Genomic DNA, 17500 nt, shown 5'->3' on the forward strand with positions numbered 1-17500 from the left:
ATTAGCAGATCATCTTTCATTGTTGGACGGAATCTTTTAAAGGTAAATTACCACAAAAAAATGAAAATCAATCTCTTCCTTCACTCCCACAAATCCGTATGATTTCCTCAACATTAAAAAAATGTTGTGTCGGTTCCCATTACAAAAAAGACTAAACACCAAATGCCTTATTCAAGATGGATGCCATCTCCCAGCAAGCAATTTTACGTTTAAAAGGCGTCTAATGGCCGTCCAAACACAGCGTAGACGTCTAGCCTAAAACAAGGCGATATTTGGGCTGTCAGTGAAAATTTAATAGATATAGAAGAATAGACTAGTCATAAATTAGATACAGAAATGAAATGAAACCAAACACCTTGTAATCACCGTTTACTTTGCTTACATTATGGAATATCATACATCTCGCAAGTTATTTTGGAAACACGACATGTAACCAAATTCAAGGTTATTTTGGCTACAACTGGGTTACTATATCGGGTCTATAGTTCATCGAGACGGTGAAATGATGGCTATTGCTTGCTGGGATATTATGCAAATGAAACATTATAAGCCATGTTGTCTTACAGTCTTAAGCTCACGTTTAATTTGAGTATTTTTAAACTCCTTTTAGTGTTTTATATGACTTAACGAACAACATCAAAGACCGCGGCTATCCTTCGCGCCAGAATGGTTTACCTGCCTTAAAAGTCCATTAAAACCATAAAAGTAGTCCAGCACTATGATGTACAGAGTCTACTTAAATCACATGATACGTTATGGTCCGTTTCTCAATCAAAACTAAATCATTACTCACCGAAAATCTCCAGCTCACCAGTCAAACACAAATTCGGCGCTTGAAAAATGCAACACAGATTTGAATTTTGAGAAGAGCCAATCAGATTCGAAGAGCGTGGCGGGAAGTTATCAGCGAATAACTGATATCACATACAATACAAGCCTGGGTTAATAATGACAAAATGTTTGGTTTGGTGTGAACCTACGCCTTTATTCTTTTAACAACTGTCTGGAATTTGTTAGTTTTACACAGGAAGTACATCATTTGGGTGAACATATGAAATTATTCCTGTTATTTAAGAAACATTTAGAAACATCTTAAGTGAGTTTTTATTAAAAATCTGTCGGCCATTTCAATAAGCATTAATGGAGCCACATAAGCAGTTTATGAATCATTGTTGCAGTGCATGTGTGTGTGTGCACTTCCCAGAATGTGCCTTTAGTAAGCATGTGATGCCCTTGCAGTGCCGTCCACCCACACAAACGACTGCGCTAAAGTGTTAGAGAGCTGCACACACACACACACACACACACACACTCACACACAGAGCTGAATATATGGCCAAATTAGTCTTGTTTTGGTCACACTCAGGTTGTGCTGACCAGATGGCCACTCTCTTGGGGAGTGTGTATATGTGTGTGTGTGTGTGTGTGTGTATACGAAAGCCTTTCCAAATGCTCACAGCGGGTTTGTGCTGTAGAAGAGGAAGGTGCCACTGTGAACATGATGTAGCGCTAGTCAGACCTCAGCGAACCTCCACACGGGAGCCCTGACGAACAGATTGCAGGTAGGTGTTAATTCACGTACAGAAATCAACGGTAATGCTCGCTGAACATGACACTTCTCCACTGACACATCCTAAAAACCTTACTGAGGTGAGTGGAAGATCAAGTCGGCATTACTTAGCTATTGCAAATATACAGCGCACGAGAGAAACAAAACGGTACTGATTCTCAGTCCTTGTAAAACAGGATGTACAAATAACAGCCAGAATTGCTTTGATTTTTTTTTTCCAAGGAACGCAAAGAAGGAAAACCGCAAACTAAACATTCAAAGGATAAATGAATATCCTGAAAGGACAAACAAAACACGGTTGTTTCCGCCTAGCTGCCAGATGAGTGCGGATAAACAAACTGCGGTGGGTGCGCATCTGTCCACGGAGAACTTCAAAGAGTCGGACGACTCCTTCAGTCATTGTGCAAAGTTATAACTTATATACTGATCCCATCATCCCACGCGGACGTTGGGAACGTTGACGTGGGTCTTCAAAGTCAGTGGATGTTGACTTTCAAGTCTTAAAAGCAAATGTCCCGTGTTGTAAATGAGCTCAAACGCAGAGCGAGTTCCACAAACTCCAGCAAGACGCTGTGTGAGCATCTGAGCGTCGTGTTAGAGACGGATTCAGTCCCATCCGGTTGGCGCCCTGCCTCCTGATTGGTCAGCTCGGCTGAGGCTGTTTACTGCCGTTCATTAGAGGAATTATGAAGACCGAGATGTCATCTCCAGATCCCAGCCGGTCTCCGGCGATTCTCCAACCTCGGTCCTTCAAGACTCCTCTGGCCTTCATCACCAGGTCTTGAGCTGCCATGGTGTACCTGAGAAACAACAGAGATGCTCTTCAGATCAGTCTCTCAATATAAAAGGGATTGTTCACCCAAACACGACGTTCAATCATCATTTACTCAATTATGTTAGTTTAGTTGAGTGTTTTAGGGTATAACTAAACTGGGGTGTGTTTCCCGAAAGCATCGTTAGCCAACTATCGTCGTAAGTTCTCTCGTTATCGGCAGTTCAACGAGTCGGTGTTTCCCGAAACCATTGTTCTAACGAACATTCGCAAACAGCATCGCAGAGTTGTGTGTGTGTGTAACGACAGCTCTCGACCTGTGGTTAGAAGCAGTTTCTAGTTTACATGACATGTGGACTCAATAAATCCTTATCTTGAGCAAAATAAGCAAGCTGACATTCAGGACAACCTGTGGCTTTTATTTAGGATACATACAAATGTCATTTACGTCTTTTAGTTTGTCAAGAGATTTAAAGTGTAGTTTTTGAAGAGTGCGCATGTGTGAACGAGCTCTAGTGTGTAAGAACAAGCCTATGATTGAATCTGGAAATAAAGAAAAATAACTGAGAAAAATGAGAAATAGTCCTCAGATGTATGTCCGTAATTTATAGCGAAACATCTAGCGTTAATTCGATCTCAAACAGATTCATTAAAAGAAGTTATACCATGGTCTGGGTGAATACTCGATTCTGATTGGCTGCAGGGTGTCCATTAAAAAGTGATAGAGGACACGTAGAAATAAACCGCCAGGCGTAACCAGGGATACCAAGTTGTTGTTTGTAAAAACTTTAGATTTCGATTGTAAAACTAATTAAAATATAAACTAATGTTTCTAAAAATGTGTTATTTGGCAAGTGACCATGGTATAAGCGGGTTAATGCCCTTCGAGGTGTCCATTGTCAGGTATTAATGGACTTCGGCGGAGGCAACCGTTCACGCCTCGCCATCGTCCATTAATACCTGACAATGGACACCTCGAAGGGCATTAACCCTTACTTATTACTCCAACACGTGCGTGATGTCATTAACCAATGTGGTTGAACGACCACTTTACGACAATTCGGTTTCGGGAAACAGTCGTGATTCGCTAGTTGATTTCTTCAACGATGCATCGCACTATGATAGTGAAGCAGCGAGTTACGGCGTTGTACAGGAAACACACCCCAGTGTGTTCGACCCCATCTGTGAATAAAGTCAAATTAAACAGAATTACAAGAGTAGCAGGAACAATCATAGGATCCAAGCAAAAGTCAGTCGATCTATTATATGAAATTTCTGTAGCTTTGACTATAACAAGAGACACAACACACCGCCTGAATCATGTTTTTGAATTATTACCATCTCGTCGTCGTTATAGAGCACCAAACGCCATTAAAGCAAATAAAGTCTTTTAAATAAGGGGTGGGAAATGTGAATATTTTAAGCTTTGATATTGTGGATGTTGAGTTTTGTTAATTGTTGTGTGATTGTGTGGCGAGACCAAACACCAATTCAAGACTGAACAATAAAGTACTACAACAACTTCATGTCTTTCCAAACCCATATGACTTATGGACAACATGATGACTGAATCTTTGGGTGAAGAAGAAAACCACTATCTTGAAATGTCCTTCATGCGTCTTTAATAACACTGATGGTTCTTGGTTTGAACCTCCAACCCAGGTCCCAGTCCAGATCTCCAACCACTGAAGCTTCTATGTTGGCATTTACGCTTCAATTCACACTCTTAAAACATAAAAGTAACGAAACCATTTGGTTCCCCAAATAATCTTTCAGTGAACATTCCAAAAATAACCTTTCTTCACTATAAAGAACCTTTTGATCAATTCCTTGGATGTTGAAGGTTCTTCATGGAACCATCAAAGCCTTTATTTTCCACAAAATGTTGGAACATTCTTTTTTAGAATGTTCACTGAAAGAAATGATTCTTCTATGACATCACTTTTTGGAACCTTTATTTTTTTATAGAGCGTGAGTTTCATAATCTCATGTTAAACGCCAAACCTCATCCTCTTCTAACCAAACACAGGCCATCATGCTGTACTAGATAGTTGATACTCAACCAAAGCTGAGGAACCTGCCTGTGCTGGTCATCAGGGTCACAGTTTCCAAGGAAACCAGATACCGCCTCTGCCACTTCCTGATTGGACAACACGTCCCAGAGTCCATCAGTAGCCAGGACCATGACATCATCAGCGCCGTGCTCATGCTGAGACAGGTTATAGACCTTCACCTGTAGAAATGACGTATTCGAATATACAAACATTAATAAAGTCCTACTTTCATGCGCTAATAATTAGTACATCAGTGATTTTAGATTATTGTGTAGCTGGACAACTGTAAACACCCCACGAATGAGCTATTTAACTTAACAGAAGAGTTTAGAGTGATTATTATCACATAATCAATAATCTAATTGTTTTAATATTAATTTATAATATATTAATTTTAATATACAAATTTTCAAAGAAAGTGATAAACCACTTTATGAATTTATAAATGGAATTTTTTTGTATTAAATTATTATTTTTTTTCCAAAAATGTTTAATTGAAGTGAGCATTAGATTTATTTAGTTAGTTTGTTTGTTTCATATCAGAAAGCTTATTTTCTTGGCAAGAACAGGGTAAAATCAGTTGTAACCAAACAAAAAAAATTATTACAAAAATTAACTTAAAAAATGGACAGACTGTAACTAAGATTTATTAGGTAACATTAGATGTAAAATAGCGAAAAACACATGCACAAGTAAATAGATACTGATTAATTTAAAAACAATGTGTATTATTGGGTAATAATGAATATGGTACTTGTATAATGTCTGTAAAAAAATGATCTCTTAAATATTGATGTCTTTTCTCTTGTCATGCTTTTAACAGTGGTAATATCCCGGAAACAGTCGTGACAGACTCAAACGGTCAGTGTTTTTGGCTAAAGCTGAACTTCCATCTAAAAGCCGGCTGGCCGAACGCTCCCGATCCCATAAGCCTGTTAGATGCAGTCAGAGACTCTCGACAGAGACTCACACACACACACACACACACACATCGTGACTGAGACCCGTTTCATCACACTCACTGCATCACATCAACACAACCATTCAAACATGCTCTCTTAAACAGCTCTGTAACAGACCTTTATTTCAATTATACTACAAAGATCCTCATAATGGATCAAATCTAAGTATTAATTATAATTCTATAAATGTTTTAATGAAAAGGTGTCAAACATTTTATATTTAACGTGGATAAATGAATACATTTAATATTTAAATAATAAATCCATTTGATGATATATATGTATATGTATATATATATATACACACATTAAAATAATTAAACACACATATATGTATTAATATATATATAGATAGAAATAGATACTAAAATAATAATTAAAAATATATAATATATTAAAAATATGCACATTTAATTTATTTTAAATGAATACATTTTATTCAGTGTTTAAATTATAACATTATTATTTCATCCATTTGACTTTAATTTATTATATGATACGTTATGATTAATATTATGATTAATTATACATGAATATTACGTTGTATATTTTTTTAATGTACATTTACATTTCCATGTAAATTAATTTATTCAATATATTTAAATAATAAAATTATCCATACATTGTTTTATTTAAAATATATTTTAGAATACAGAATAGATTAGAATAATAGACTAGAATGATTATATATATTATAATACGTTTTATAAATTAATACATTTTATTCTATATTTAAATATTTAATTATATATATTTACAATATAAAAAAATTTAATAAAATGTATTATATATATATATATATATATATATATATATATAAAATTAAAATACTTAAAAATAAAGTAAAATTTATTAATTTATAAAAATGAATTAGAATATATTTATTATAGGGTTATATTGTATTATTTATTATTATAGGGTTTATATATATAAGATAGAAGGATAGACAGAAGGATATAAATCATATTTGATGCGAGTGTCTGGTTGTCCTCGGTGACCCAGCCTCGACCTTTCACCCAGTGTGTGTGTGTGTGTGTGTGTGTGTGTCACAGACAGGAGAAGAACGACTCGATCTAACCGGAGCACAGTTGACTGAGGTCTACATGTTGCACAATCATATAACGGGGGAAAAGTGCATCGAGGAGGAGGAGGAGGAATAAGAAAAACAGATCAAAGAGAAGCCGGGAGAGAGAGAGTGCAGACGTCGGGACGAACCGTGGATGAACTTTACCCAGCGTGTGAATTAAAGATCAAGAGAGCTTCAGAAGAGTTGAGGAGAGGAGAGACTCGTGTCACTGCCTTAACTCCAACACTTCACTCTTAAAGCAGTAAACACGAGCACAAGAGGACAACTGTGGCTCTGATAGAGACAGCATTATCTATATATCTGAGGCTATATCACGTATAGAAGCTGCTTTACATTAATAAGCCAAACAGACCCGATGTCTGACCCAGAAACCCTTGCAAAAGTACCGTGCTGTCGGCATCTGATGGGAATACCATAGTACTTTATATTCAGTAGACTGCATTTTCAAGTTAAATCCGAAACACTCAGAAGAGTCTGAAAAACAAGGCATTCCCATGATACCTTTGGGGGTGATACCATAGTAAATGTCCAAAAAACATGATAATAGTATACAAAACGCATCCGAAAACATGGTAATCCCATGGTAAATGTCCACACAGTCTGGTAATCCCATGTTACCATATGCAAAATAATAACATTTTTGGTATTACCATGGTATTACCATGTTACACAGTCAACAAAACGTGATATTATCATTCCCTTTCCAAAAATATCATAATACCATGGTAAATATCCCCAAACAACATGGTAATACAATAAAAAAAACAGTAACACAATGGCTCTTTTTATCTTTTAATATAGATAATATAGAAATAGTAAATACCACTGTGAATGTCCACAAACCATGGTAATACCATAGTACCATATTCAAAAACACAGTAATACCATGGTACTTTTTGCAAACAACATACTAATACCATGGTAAATGTAAGTATCATTGATATACTATTTATTTATTTTTTCATTTTAGTCATTTTGTTGTATTTTTGACACTCACTTAAAAACGTCTATATAGTTTTTATTTCGATTTTTTATTTTATTTCATTTTATTTTTGTTATATTAGTACTTCAACTTGAACTAAATGAAAATGAGAAATGATGTAGCTGACAATAAGTTTCTTTTTTTGCATGCAATAAATGTTTATTTTGTTTCATTTCATGAAAATGTTTAGTTAATGATAATAACCCTGCCACAAAACAACAACAACAAAAGAATCCAGTAAAAACATGATGATACCATGGTGCCATGTCCAAAAAGCATGGTAACATCATGACCAAACAACATGGTACCTTGTTTAACAAACATGACATTACAGTGATGTGCCAAAAAACAATAATACCGTGGTCTTGCTTAGCTAGTGAAGTAATGAAGTCATCTGGAGTGTGTGTGTGTGTGTGTGTGTGTGTGTGTGTGAGGTGAATGACAAACCTCAGGAGAACACAAGAGGAAGGGTTTGATAGCGATGTCAGAGTCGTGAACCTTCAGGTCGTGATCGCCGAGTCCTCGAGTGATGCCGATGGTGGCCAGAACACGAGCCTGAGTGACACACACACACACACACACACACACACACACACACACACACACACATAACTCACTTCATATATGCCAACACGAGACAGCTTTCCAACCGTTTACTTCCCTAATCTGCCGTATTTCCTAGTCAAACTAAAGAGTGTCTCTACACTCCTAAAGATAAAGATTTTTTATTGGATCCATGAACAAACGTTCGGTTTTTATAATCTTTCTTTAGTGTGTAGTGTTGCTGTTTGAGCATGAAAAAGTTCTTCTCTATATCAGTGTCAGTGTTTCTGAACTCATTGTAGTCTTGAGTTTCTTCTGGGAACGAACACGCCACAATATTCCTCATTATAATAATTAATACGCAGAATAAAGGGGCGGGGCCTGGTTGAGTTAGTTAGTAGTGTGTTGAAACTGGAGGTTATGGTAATTAGGGGCGGGACATTTCCCTAACACACTCAAAGCGCTCAACCAATCACAACACACTGCTCCAGCCGACCAATCAGAGCACAGTGTGCTTTTCAGAAGGAGGGGCTTCATAGAGACAGGAAGTAAACAGAGCGTTACTGACAGACTGGGAAGAGAGGAGCCGCAACAATGGAGAATATGAGGAAAATAATCAACATTCAAGCTGTTCCTGTAGTCAATAATTCTATCCCTTAAAACTCATCTTTGATCACCAAAATTACATATTTAAAAGTTTTTTTTCATCTTTATGCCTTAAAATATCTTGAATGTAACTCGACACTCTTGCCTCATTTAGTATACGTGGTTCTATGAATATGCAAATGAGCCCAGCCTCCACTCAGAGATCCGCTGGTTGACGATCACACGTTGATCTGATTGGTTACAAGGTAGTTTGTGACGTCAGAAACACCAGTGATTTCAAAGCGTGTGTTTGAGACTGTCTTTGGTTCACTGCAGTTTTAAGGAGAAAATACTCAGCAATGCTGTCGACTTATGAATTTACACATGTTTGTCTTAAAGCGTATTAAAAACACTACATAGACACATAAACAACATTAAAAGCTGAATTTTCCACAGAGGGACTTTAACAATGTTCACTTGGGAACCAAAATGGTTCCTCTATCTATGGCATCACTGTGAAAAAACCCTTATTTTTAAGAGTGTACATGATGGTTAGTTTGATACAGAGGGAATTCAGCGAGCAGATCTTTCCCAGAATGCCCCTGCTGGTTAATAATACACATGCCCTCGACCAGCTGCTTCCTCAGACTCCCTCGTGTCGTGGCGGAGTCGTTTTTGATATCAGCAACCCAAAGCTACCGAGATGAGGATCAGGATTCAGGACAGATGCCTCGAGAAGCTGAGACACACCACACTGATCTCAGAACACATTAACACCCCGACAGCAGCAACAACTCCTGGGAGAAAGCTTCAGTGGGATTCCATTTAGAACCAACTCAATTCTAAAGAACACTTCATGCCAGAAAGGTCTTAAACAATCACATAAATCTTTTTTCTTTATGATAGGATAGAATTCAAATGAAACAAAACAAACTAATTAAAACTAAATTCATAAAATGTTCCCATGACGGAACCCTTGAAGGTTCCATATAGAACCTTTTCTTCTAAAACAGGGAAATTAGCACTTATTACATGGCTTGGTTGAATTCTAATGTAGAATGTGGTGTTATTTCTTGATAACAGACGCTGTGAAGTATAACACCGTTGCCATGATAAACAGAGCGTTGCTATGGACACAGGATTCTAACCGTAGAGACGGAACGGACTATTTTCTTTAGCTGAAGCAATACAATCGTTTTTAAATCAATAAACTCCTTTTTAAATCAATATTTTGTGTCAAATTATTGATTTATTTGGTGGGTAGCCATGTAATAAGCGGGATAATGTAGAGTGAGGCGGTTGTTATAGCGCTTCACGTCGGGGTCCTGATCATAGAGGTCCTGTATCCGCCTGTCGGGGTTGTATTCGCTACAACAACCGCCTCGCTCTACATTATCCCTTACTTATGACTGACTTAAACATGGACCCTTCTCACATTTCCAGCGTCCTCAGAAGCTCAAAAAAAAAAAAAAAAAAATCCATGATAGAGTTTTAGGACTTTCCAAAGAGGGAAAAAATTCACGTGATTGATCACGTTTGGTCAGAGGAGAGAAAGCTGTCAGATTTGCCGTCACTCCCTCAGCCTTTCTTTTGCAATCGCTCGGTTTCGCTGACATCAGAACAAGTGAACAACAGACGTGTGCAATCTCACGACACGACTGCGTCTGAACGTCTGAAGATGACCGGAGATTTCTTTTGCTTGGCCTTGATGGTTTTTTTTCTTCCTCTTTCTCAACTTCTCTTATATGATAGTTCATTCTCCAAATATGGCCAAAGATTACGCTAGAAAGATCCTTGTAAGGTCATTGAGTTCACCTTTTAATTCTTTCTTAAAGAGACAGAATTGAAATTAATCTCTAATCTCTAATGTGTGTAAACCAATTCACATTCAGAAAAAACTCATTTATATATTTGCAAGCAACTCAACCTAATTCATATTCACACAATGCCATTTGCAAACAGCTCAAACAAATGTATATGTAAAAAAAGAAACACAATTCAAAAATTATTTTTGTACTTTTCTAAACGTTTCATCAAACATGTACGAATTAATTGCTGTATCCGCTGGATGTCGAATTTGAAAATCATCGTGTGTGTGTAGATTGCTATGAATTTGTGTTAGACTAGTTTTAACTAATTAATTGTTTTAATTCATTTTCAAATTGTATTAATTAAACAGCTCATAAACATATTTTATCACTAGAGAAAAATGAAATATGCCCTAAAACATGAAAGTATTATGCAATCATTTAAGACGTTTCTCCTTGTACAGAACCTTTTTGGCATTTTTGGCATGTTCTTTTAAAATTGAGTCAAGAACCCTAGAGTTCTATATAGAACCATATTGAACCTTTTTGGCATAAAGTGTTCTTTAAAATTGAGTCGAGAACCCTAGAGTTCTATATAGAACCATATTGAACCTTTTTGGCATAAAGTGTTCTTTAAAATTGAGTCGAGAACCCTAGAGTTCTATATAGAACAATACTGAACCTTTTTGGCATATATGTTCTTTAAAACTGAGTCGAGAACCATATTGAACCTTTTTGCCATAAAGTGTTCTTTAAAATTGAGTCGAGAACCCTAAAGTTCTATATAGAATCATATTGAACCTTTTTGGCATATGTTCTTTAAAATTGAGTCGAGAACCCTAGAGTTCTATATAGAACCCTATTGAACCTTTTTGGCATATGTTCTTTAAAATTGAGTTGAGAACCATAGAGTTCTATATAGAACCATATTGAACCTTTTTGGCATATTGAGTCGAGAACCCTAGAGTTCTATATAGAACCCTATTGAACCTTTTTGGCATATGTTCTTTAAAATTGAGTTGAGAACCATAGAGTTCTATATAGAACCATATTGAACCTTTTTGGCATATTGAGTCGAGAACCCTAGAGTTCTATATAGAACCATACTGAACCTTTTTGGCATATGTTCTTTAAAATTGAGTCGAGAACCATATTGAACCTTTTTGGCATAAAGTGTTCTTTAAAATTGAGTCGAGAACCCTAGAGTTCTATATAGAATCATATTGAACCTTTTTGGCATATGTTCTTTAAAATTGAGTCGAGAACCCTAGAGTTCTATATAGAACCCTATTGAACCTTTTTGGCATATGTTCTTTAAAATTGAGTCGAGAACCCTAGAGTTCTATATAGAACCATATTGAACCTTTTTGGCATATTGAGTCGAGAACCCTAGAGTTCTATATAGAACCATATTGAACCTTTTTGGCATAAAGTGTTCTTTAAAATTGAGTCGAGAACCCTAGAGTTCTATATAGAACCCTATTGAACCTTTTTTGCATAAAGTGTTCTTTAAAATTGAGTCAAGAACCCTAGAGTTCTATATAGAACCCTATTGAACCTTTTTTCTAAGAGTGTAGAAAAGCGAGAGAGTTTAAAGACAGAGATGACCCCTGTATGACCTTTGTGAAGCAGGAATACGTCTAACTGCCATCTTACCTTTTTTCCTTCTCCGTATATGAGTGGAAACTTCAGATCTTCTTCCTGAACTGTTTTGTACGCCCTGAACAAAGCAACACAACGAGCATCAGACAGCAGCTGAAGCGGAGAGAGGGAACTCGAGAGAGCTGCACACACAGACAGTGAATACTGATGCCAGAACACAGAATGGTTATTAAATCATCAGAGTCAGTGTTGAGCAGACACGTGTACACTACTGGTTAAACGCTTGGGCTCAGGACGTTTTTTTTATTTTTTTTATTTTTTTGTCTTGTTTGAAAGACATTATAATCATAACATTGATAATAATAATGAATGTTTCTTGATCATCAAATCATCATATTAGAGTGATTTCTGAAGGATCATGTGACACTGAAGACTGGAGTAATGATGCTGAAAATTCAGCTTTGATCACAGGAATAAATTATATTTTAACATATAATCACATAGTTTTACATTGTAATAATATTGCACCATTTTTACTGTATTTTTGATCAAATAAACGAAGCCTTTTGTGAGCAGAAGAGACTTTACATATTTTTTTTTTTAAACGGTAATCTATATCATACAGTATATAGGACAGTTTGTTCCCAGTAATAAACAGTAAAATAACAGAATCAATGATGCAGACTTGGAATATTGTGCAAGAGTCATATTGATAACGGTTATGGTGCCTTTATTATGTTTTTGAATCCTATTTGATGCTAGAAGGATTCATTCTCCATTGATAGAAATTTCATGAAAAACATTATTCAAAATATTCAGTCATTTGGGTTTGGAATGACATTAATATAATTTTTAGGTGAACTATCCCTTCAAATAGATACATATATAGTAATTATTTGCTTATTTTGTATTCATTATTTGAGTTTTCTGGTCTATTATTGTGATATGATAAAGGCATGGAATCAGGATGAACTGTGATTGGTGTTTTGCATGTCAGTCGGACGCTCTTCTTTATAAGTGTGTGGTTCTTGAGCAGAATAATAATAACTGTTCCCGATAGTCGAGCTCACCATCCGTTCATCGTGAAGTCTCGGTACAGCATTCTCTTCCCAACCTCTTTTTTGGTGACCCTTCTGGGAAACTCCAGGTTGGTGAAGTCGTTTCCCAGCAGCGACGGCTGCAGGTGAGCCTGGGAGAGAACGGGACAAAAATGAAAAACATGGGAGTTTTTCCCGCGGGAAACCACAAACATGCTTCATAATCAGGGATCTTGTCCTTGAAAGAATTCAAACAAACATCAGAGTGCAGAAAACAACATTTCCCAAGGCCACATTCTGAACATGACACATCTGAGGAATAAACGTTTGGATTACTGAATAAACCGGATCAGAATTCCCAGATTTCTCTCACCAGGAACTGAAGTCTCTGGCGTTCCGATTCGGGAGTGAAGGAGCTGGACATGGGAATGATCTCTCCCGACCGGATGATCAGAGCCCTGAAACACACAACAAAGTGTCTTCAGTGTCACATGATCCTTCAGAAATCATTCTAATATAATGATTTGATGATCAAGAAACATTTATGATTATTATCAATGTTGAAAACAATTCATATTTTTGTGGAAACCATGATATATCTTATTTCTCTGGATTCTTTAATGCATAGAAAGTTCAAAAGAACAGCATTTATTTGAAACTGAATCTTTTGTTACATTATTAATGTCAATTTTGATCAATTTAATGCATTTTTGCTGAATAAGTATTAATTACAAATCTTACTGACCCCAAACTTTTGAACAATAGTGTATGTATTATTGAAATTATTATTATTATTATTAATATATAGTCATTACTATATCTTCAGCCTAGACATAAGCTCTCTTAAATAAGAATATATGAATGATGCTTTATGAAACGGTGATGTGGTTTGGTGATATTCAGTCTCACCTGCTGTCGCCAGCATTGGCCACGTACAGTTTTCCCAGTAAATACATCACGACCAGCGCAGTACATCCTCCAGTGATAGAGTAAACCAACCTCTCTCGAGCGATGTGAGCGTCCTGAGATCACACACACACACACACACACGGATAACTCAACCCAAAGATATTTCAGATCATTCAGTGTCACATGATCCTTCAGAAATCATTCTAATATGATGATTTGATGCTCAAGAAACATGATAATTATCACTGTTGAAAACGGTTTGCTTCAGATTATTCTGGAAACCATGATCATTTCCCTCAGGATTTCTTGAGTTCAGCTCATATACATGAAAGCATCATTCATACAAGATCTCAGCCTGCCATCTAGTGGCCGAGTGAGATCCAGATTCCTGATCCATAAAAACCACTCACCATTTCCTTGAAGGCGTTTTCTATGGCTCCCACCACCAGACTCTCCTGTTTGATCTTCTTCTCCATGAAGAAGCGCGGGGCCGTTGTGTTTGGGGACCCCGGGGCCCCCGCGGCCCCCCTGAGCGAGGCGGCCCGGGAGAGGCCTCGCTGGGAGCCTCCGGCGGACAGGTGGAGCTGGGGGAGGTGGTGTACGGGGTTCTCCTCGCCTAGACACGTGGGCGGCTGGAGCGACGGGTTCTGCAGGATCTCCAGAATCTCCTGGAGCTGCTCCTCGATGTGCAGGTGGAGAAACTTAGCTGTGAAAACAGCAGCTCCAGGACCACCGTGACCATCAAACAAACCCCAGTAGTGGAAGTCCAGCTCCTTCACCTCCTGCAGAAACAGAAAATCGAATCATTCTGTGAATATTCAGCACTGGTTATAGACCTCATGACCCAGAGAAACACGCGCGCCGCCATTCTTTAGAATATTGGCTTTGAACTTTACGGTCGCTCTTTATATTTCTCTGTTAAAGAGTAACTAGCTGGTGAAGTGGATTTACTTGATGTAAAGTTAACGAAAGTTATCATAAGGATTATAATGTTTGAAGCAGATGTCTTATGAAGATTTTAAAATGAGCCGTTCATTCATAAATGCAAGATGGCTGTGGAAATACAGACCGGAAGACAAAAGACAACGAGCGCAGCGCTGAAAAGGGGCGGAGCTACCTAGGTCTATAAATGCGACCCTGGAATACAAAACCAGTCACATGGGTCAATTTTCTGAAATTGAGATTTATACATCATCTGAAAGCTTGATAAATAAGCTTTCAATTAATGAATGGTTTGTTAGGATAGGACAATATTTGGCCTGAAAATCGAAACATTGACAAAATCTCCTTTAAAGTTGTGCATTTATGTTCATGATTGTGGGTCACTCACAAAAATAAATGTTTTATATATTTACGGTAGGAAATGTACAAAATATCTTCATGGAACATGATCTTTACTTAATATCCTAATGATTTTTGGCGTAAAAGAAAAATCGATAATTTTGAGCCATACAATGTATTGTTGGCTATTGCCACACATATACCCGTGCGACTCGTGACTGGTTTTGTGGTCCAGGGTCTCATATTATCTGATCTCAGTGATTGTTGAAAGAAGAGATGCAACTTTTACCCACATTAGGGTTAATTTCATACATAATAAAAATGTAAAAAAGATTTATGAACAAAAATCAAGCCAAGTCACCATTATTTATACAGCGCTTTTTACACCACAGATCGTTTCAAAGCAGCTTTACAGAGATAACTGGAAAATAATGCAACACAGTTTGTTTCTAGAAGTAAATAGCGTCACAGTCCAGCTTAATGGAGTTCAGTGATGGTTCATTTTTGTTGTATAAAAATGTTATTAATTTGGTTAATTTATATATATTTATATCTAGCCGCTCTGGAGAAAACAGTGATGTCCATCGCCTCAGTTCAGTTCTCATATAATGGTGTCAATGCAGGCAGATCAATAATATTGTTGAATATTAAATTAAATGTCCACAACTAAGCAAAAGCCAGCGACAGTGGCGAGGAACCAAAACTCAGAGACAGAATGGAGAAAAACCCTTGAGAGAAGCCAGGTGTGTCTACTCTGTGTGTACAGTAGTGAATAATCACAAGTCATTCTGTCATTATTCAGCATTGTTTATATACAGTATAATCTGATCTCAGCGATTGTTGAAAGAAGAGATGCAACTTTTATCCACTGTAGAGTTACTTTTATACAGTTTGTTGTTCGTACACTGGTCCTATTCATTGTCATTTGCTGATAATATAAGATGCAAATTTTAAAGTGGTAGTTTTAAAGTTCCCCCTATTACGCTTTTCAGCTTACCTTTCATGTAGTGTGTAATATAGATGTGTGTGAATGTAGAAGGAAAAGGTCTAGTTATTGTCTCTCAAAAAAAGTGATTCTGAATTGTCTGCTATCTGACCAATCATGAGCAGAGTAGACCAATCACAACAGACTGGGTCGTCTGACCAATCAGAGCAGAGTAGACCAATCACAACAGACTGATCCATCTGACCAATCAGAGCAGAGTAGACCAATCACAACAGACTGGGTCGTCTGACCAATCAGAGCAGAGTAGACCAATCACAACAGACTGGGCCATCTGACCAATCAGAGCAGGCTCTCAGGAATGCGGGGTTTAGAGAGACCGAATCCTTTATCGAATTGTTTAGACACAGTGAGAAAAGAGCTGACGCTGCATGTAAACCTGTTGTAGGAGATCCCAAACAAAACTAGGAGCCTTTAATTAAAATAGCACAATGGGGCACTGTAAAACCTGAGTGTGTTATGGACCATCTCTCATTATCTGTGGGAAGCCCTTCTCCCAGTACAGCTGTGAACCTCACCGTGCTGTCGATGGTCTCCAGTATGTCAGCGCTGGGCAGAGAGGAGCGTCTCCTGGTGGGAGTATAACTGGGGCTGGACGGGTCAGCGGGTCTCTTCCGGAGCTCCACCACCTCACAACACGCCTGGTCCTCGTTCAGGGCACTTTTCCCTGCATTGATCACCCTGTAGAGTCGAGACACAGAACATCATCACAGCTACAGTTTCCCCATTAACAACGTGACATATATATATATATAAAGATATAAAGATATAAAAGGTATCTTTTCAATTCAAACGATACCCAACCCTAGTGTGGACAAGGCCTCACACTGTGTCCTAACGACACGCGATTAAAGGTTATTGTCCATGTTAATGAGAGTGTGTGTCCTAACCAGCCGCGACGGCGACACGCCACGATTCTATTCTAGAAACGGTTTCTATTTTTCTGACGTCGCGCTGGAACAACAAACACAAAGTGTGGCAATGATAATCTCAGGCACTGTTTATGTGCTTTATTTAATGTTAAAAGCGTGTCATGTGACTTTGAATATCATTTAGTGCTCCAGCTTTGAAGCTGTAAAAGCAACAATTGATAATTCACCTCAGATCTTGAAATTAAACAAATGGAAACAAGAACGTTCAAACTGAGAACAAACAAGTGTATTCTTTGACAAAGAATACACTCCGCCCACGCGCTGTTCTGATTGGCTGACTCCGCCCACACACTGCTCTGATTGGCTGTAGGTTTTGATTTATTTTGACGCATCTCGTAGTCACGTCGCTTCTTGTGTGGACAGGCAAATTGCT

The 17500-nt window shown here is 37.5% G+C and overlaps 2 protein-coding genes across 3 annotated transcripts in view; both read right to left on the minus strand.

Moving 5' to 3' along the window:
• ppm1h (protein phosphatase, Mg2+/Mn2+ dependent, 1H) overlaps positions 1 to 17500 on the minus strand; it is a 23754-nt gene that overhangs the window by 999 nt on the left and 5255 nt on the right. The window contains exons 2-10 of the mRNA XM_082160694.1: positions 16714 to 16876; positions 14322 to 14693; positions 13912 to 14024; positions 13376 to 13460; positions 13036 to 13154; positions 12020 to 12083; positions 7875 to 7982; positions 4424 to 4575; positions 1 to 2370 (exon numbers count right to left, since the gene is read on the minus strand). The exon at positions 1 to 2370 is cut by the window's left edge and continues 999 nt beyond it. Of these exons, the coding sequence (XP_082016820.1) occupies positions 2214 to 2370; positions 4424 to 4575; positions 7875 to 7982; positions 12020 to 12083; positions 13036 to 13154; positions 13376 to 13460; positions 13912 to 14024; positions 14322 to 14693; positions 16714 to 16876 (1333 nt within the window). The 3' untranslated portion in view covers positions 1 to 2213. The remainder of the gene's footprint in view (positions 2371 to 4423; positions 4576 to 7874; positions 7983 to 12019; positions 12084 to 13035; positions 13155 to 13375; positions 13461 to 13911; positions 14025 to 14321; positions 14694 to 16713; positions 16877 to 17500) is intronic.
• The window catches only part of avpr1aa (arginine vasopressin receptor 1Aa), a 43063-nt gene continuing 27941 nt past the window's right edge, over positions 2379 to 17500 (minus strand). The window contains exons 3-4 of one of the 2 annotated variants that reach the window (XR_014202974.1): positions 3258 to 3316; positions 2379 to 3224 (exon numbers count right to left, since the gene is read on the minus strand). The gene's annotated coding sequence lies outside the window, so the exon portion shown is untranslated. Of the gene's footprint in view, positions 3317 to 17500 lie in introns of both variants that reach the window. The other variant, XR_014202975.1, reaches the window with a different exon arrangement.

Source organism: Leuciscus leuciscus (assembly GCF_965113295.1).
Source record: "Leuciscus leuciscus genome assembly, chromosome: 25".
In the NCBI taxonomy this organism is placed as follows: Eukaryota; Metazoa; Chordata; class Actinopteri; order Cypriniformes; family Leuciscidae; genus Leuciscus; species Leuciscus leuciscus.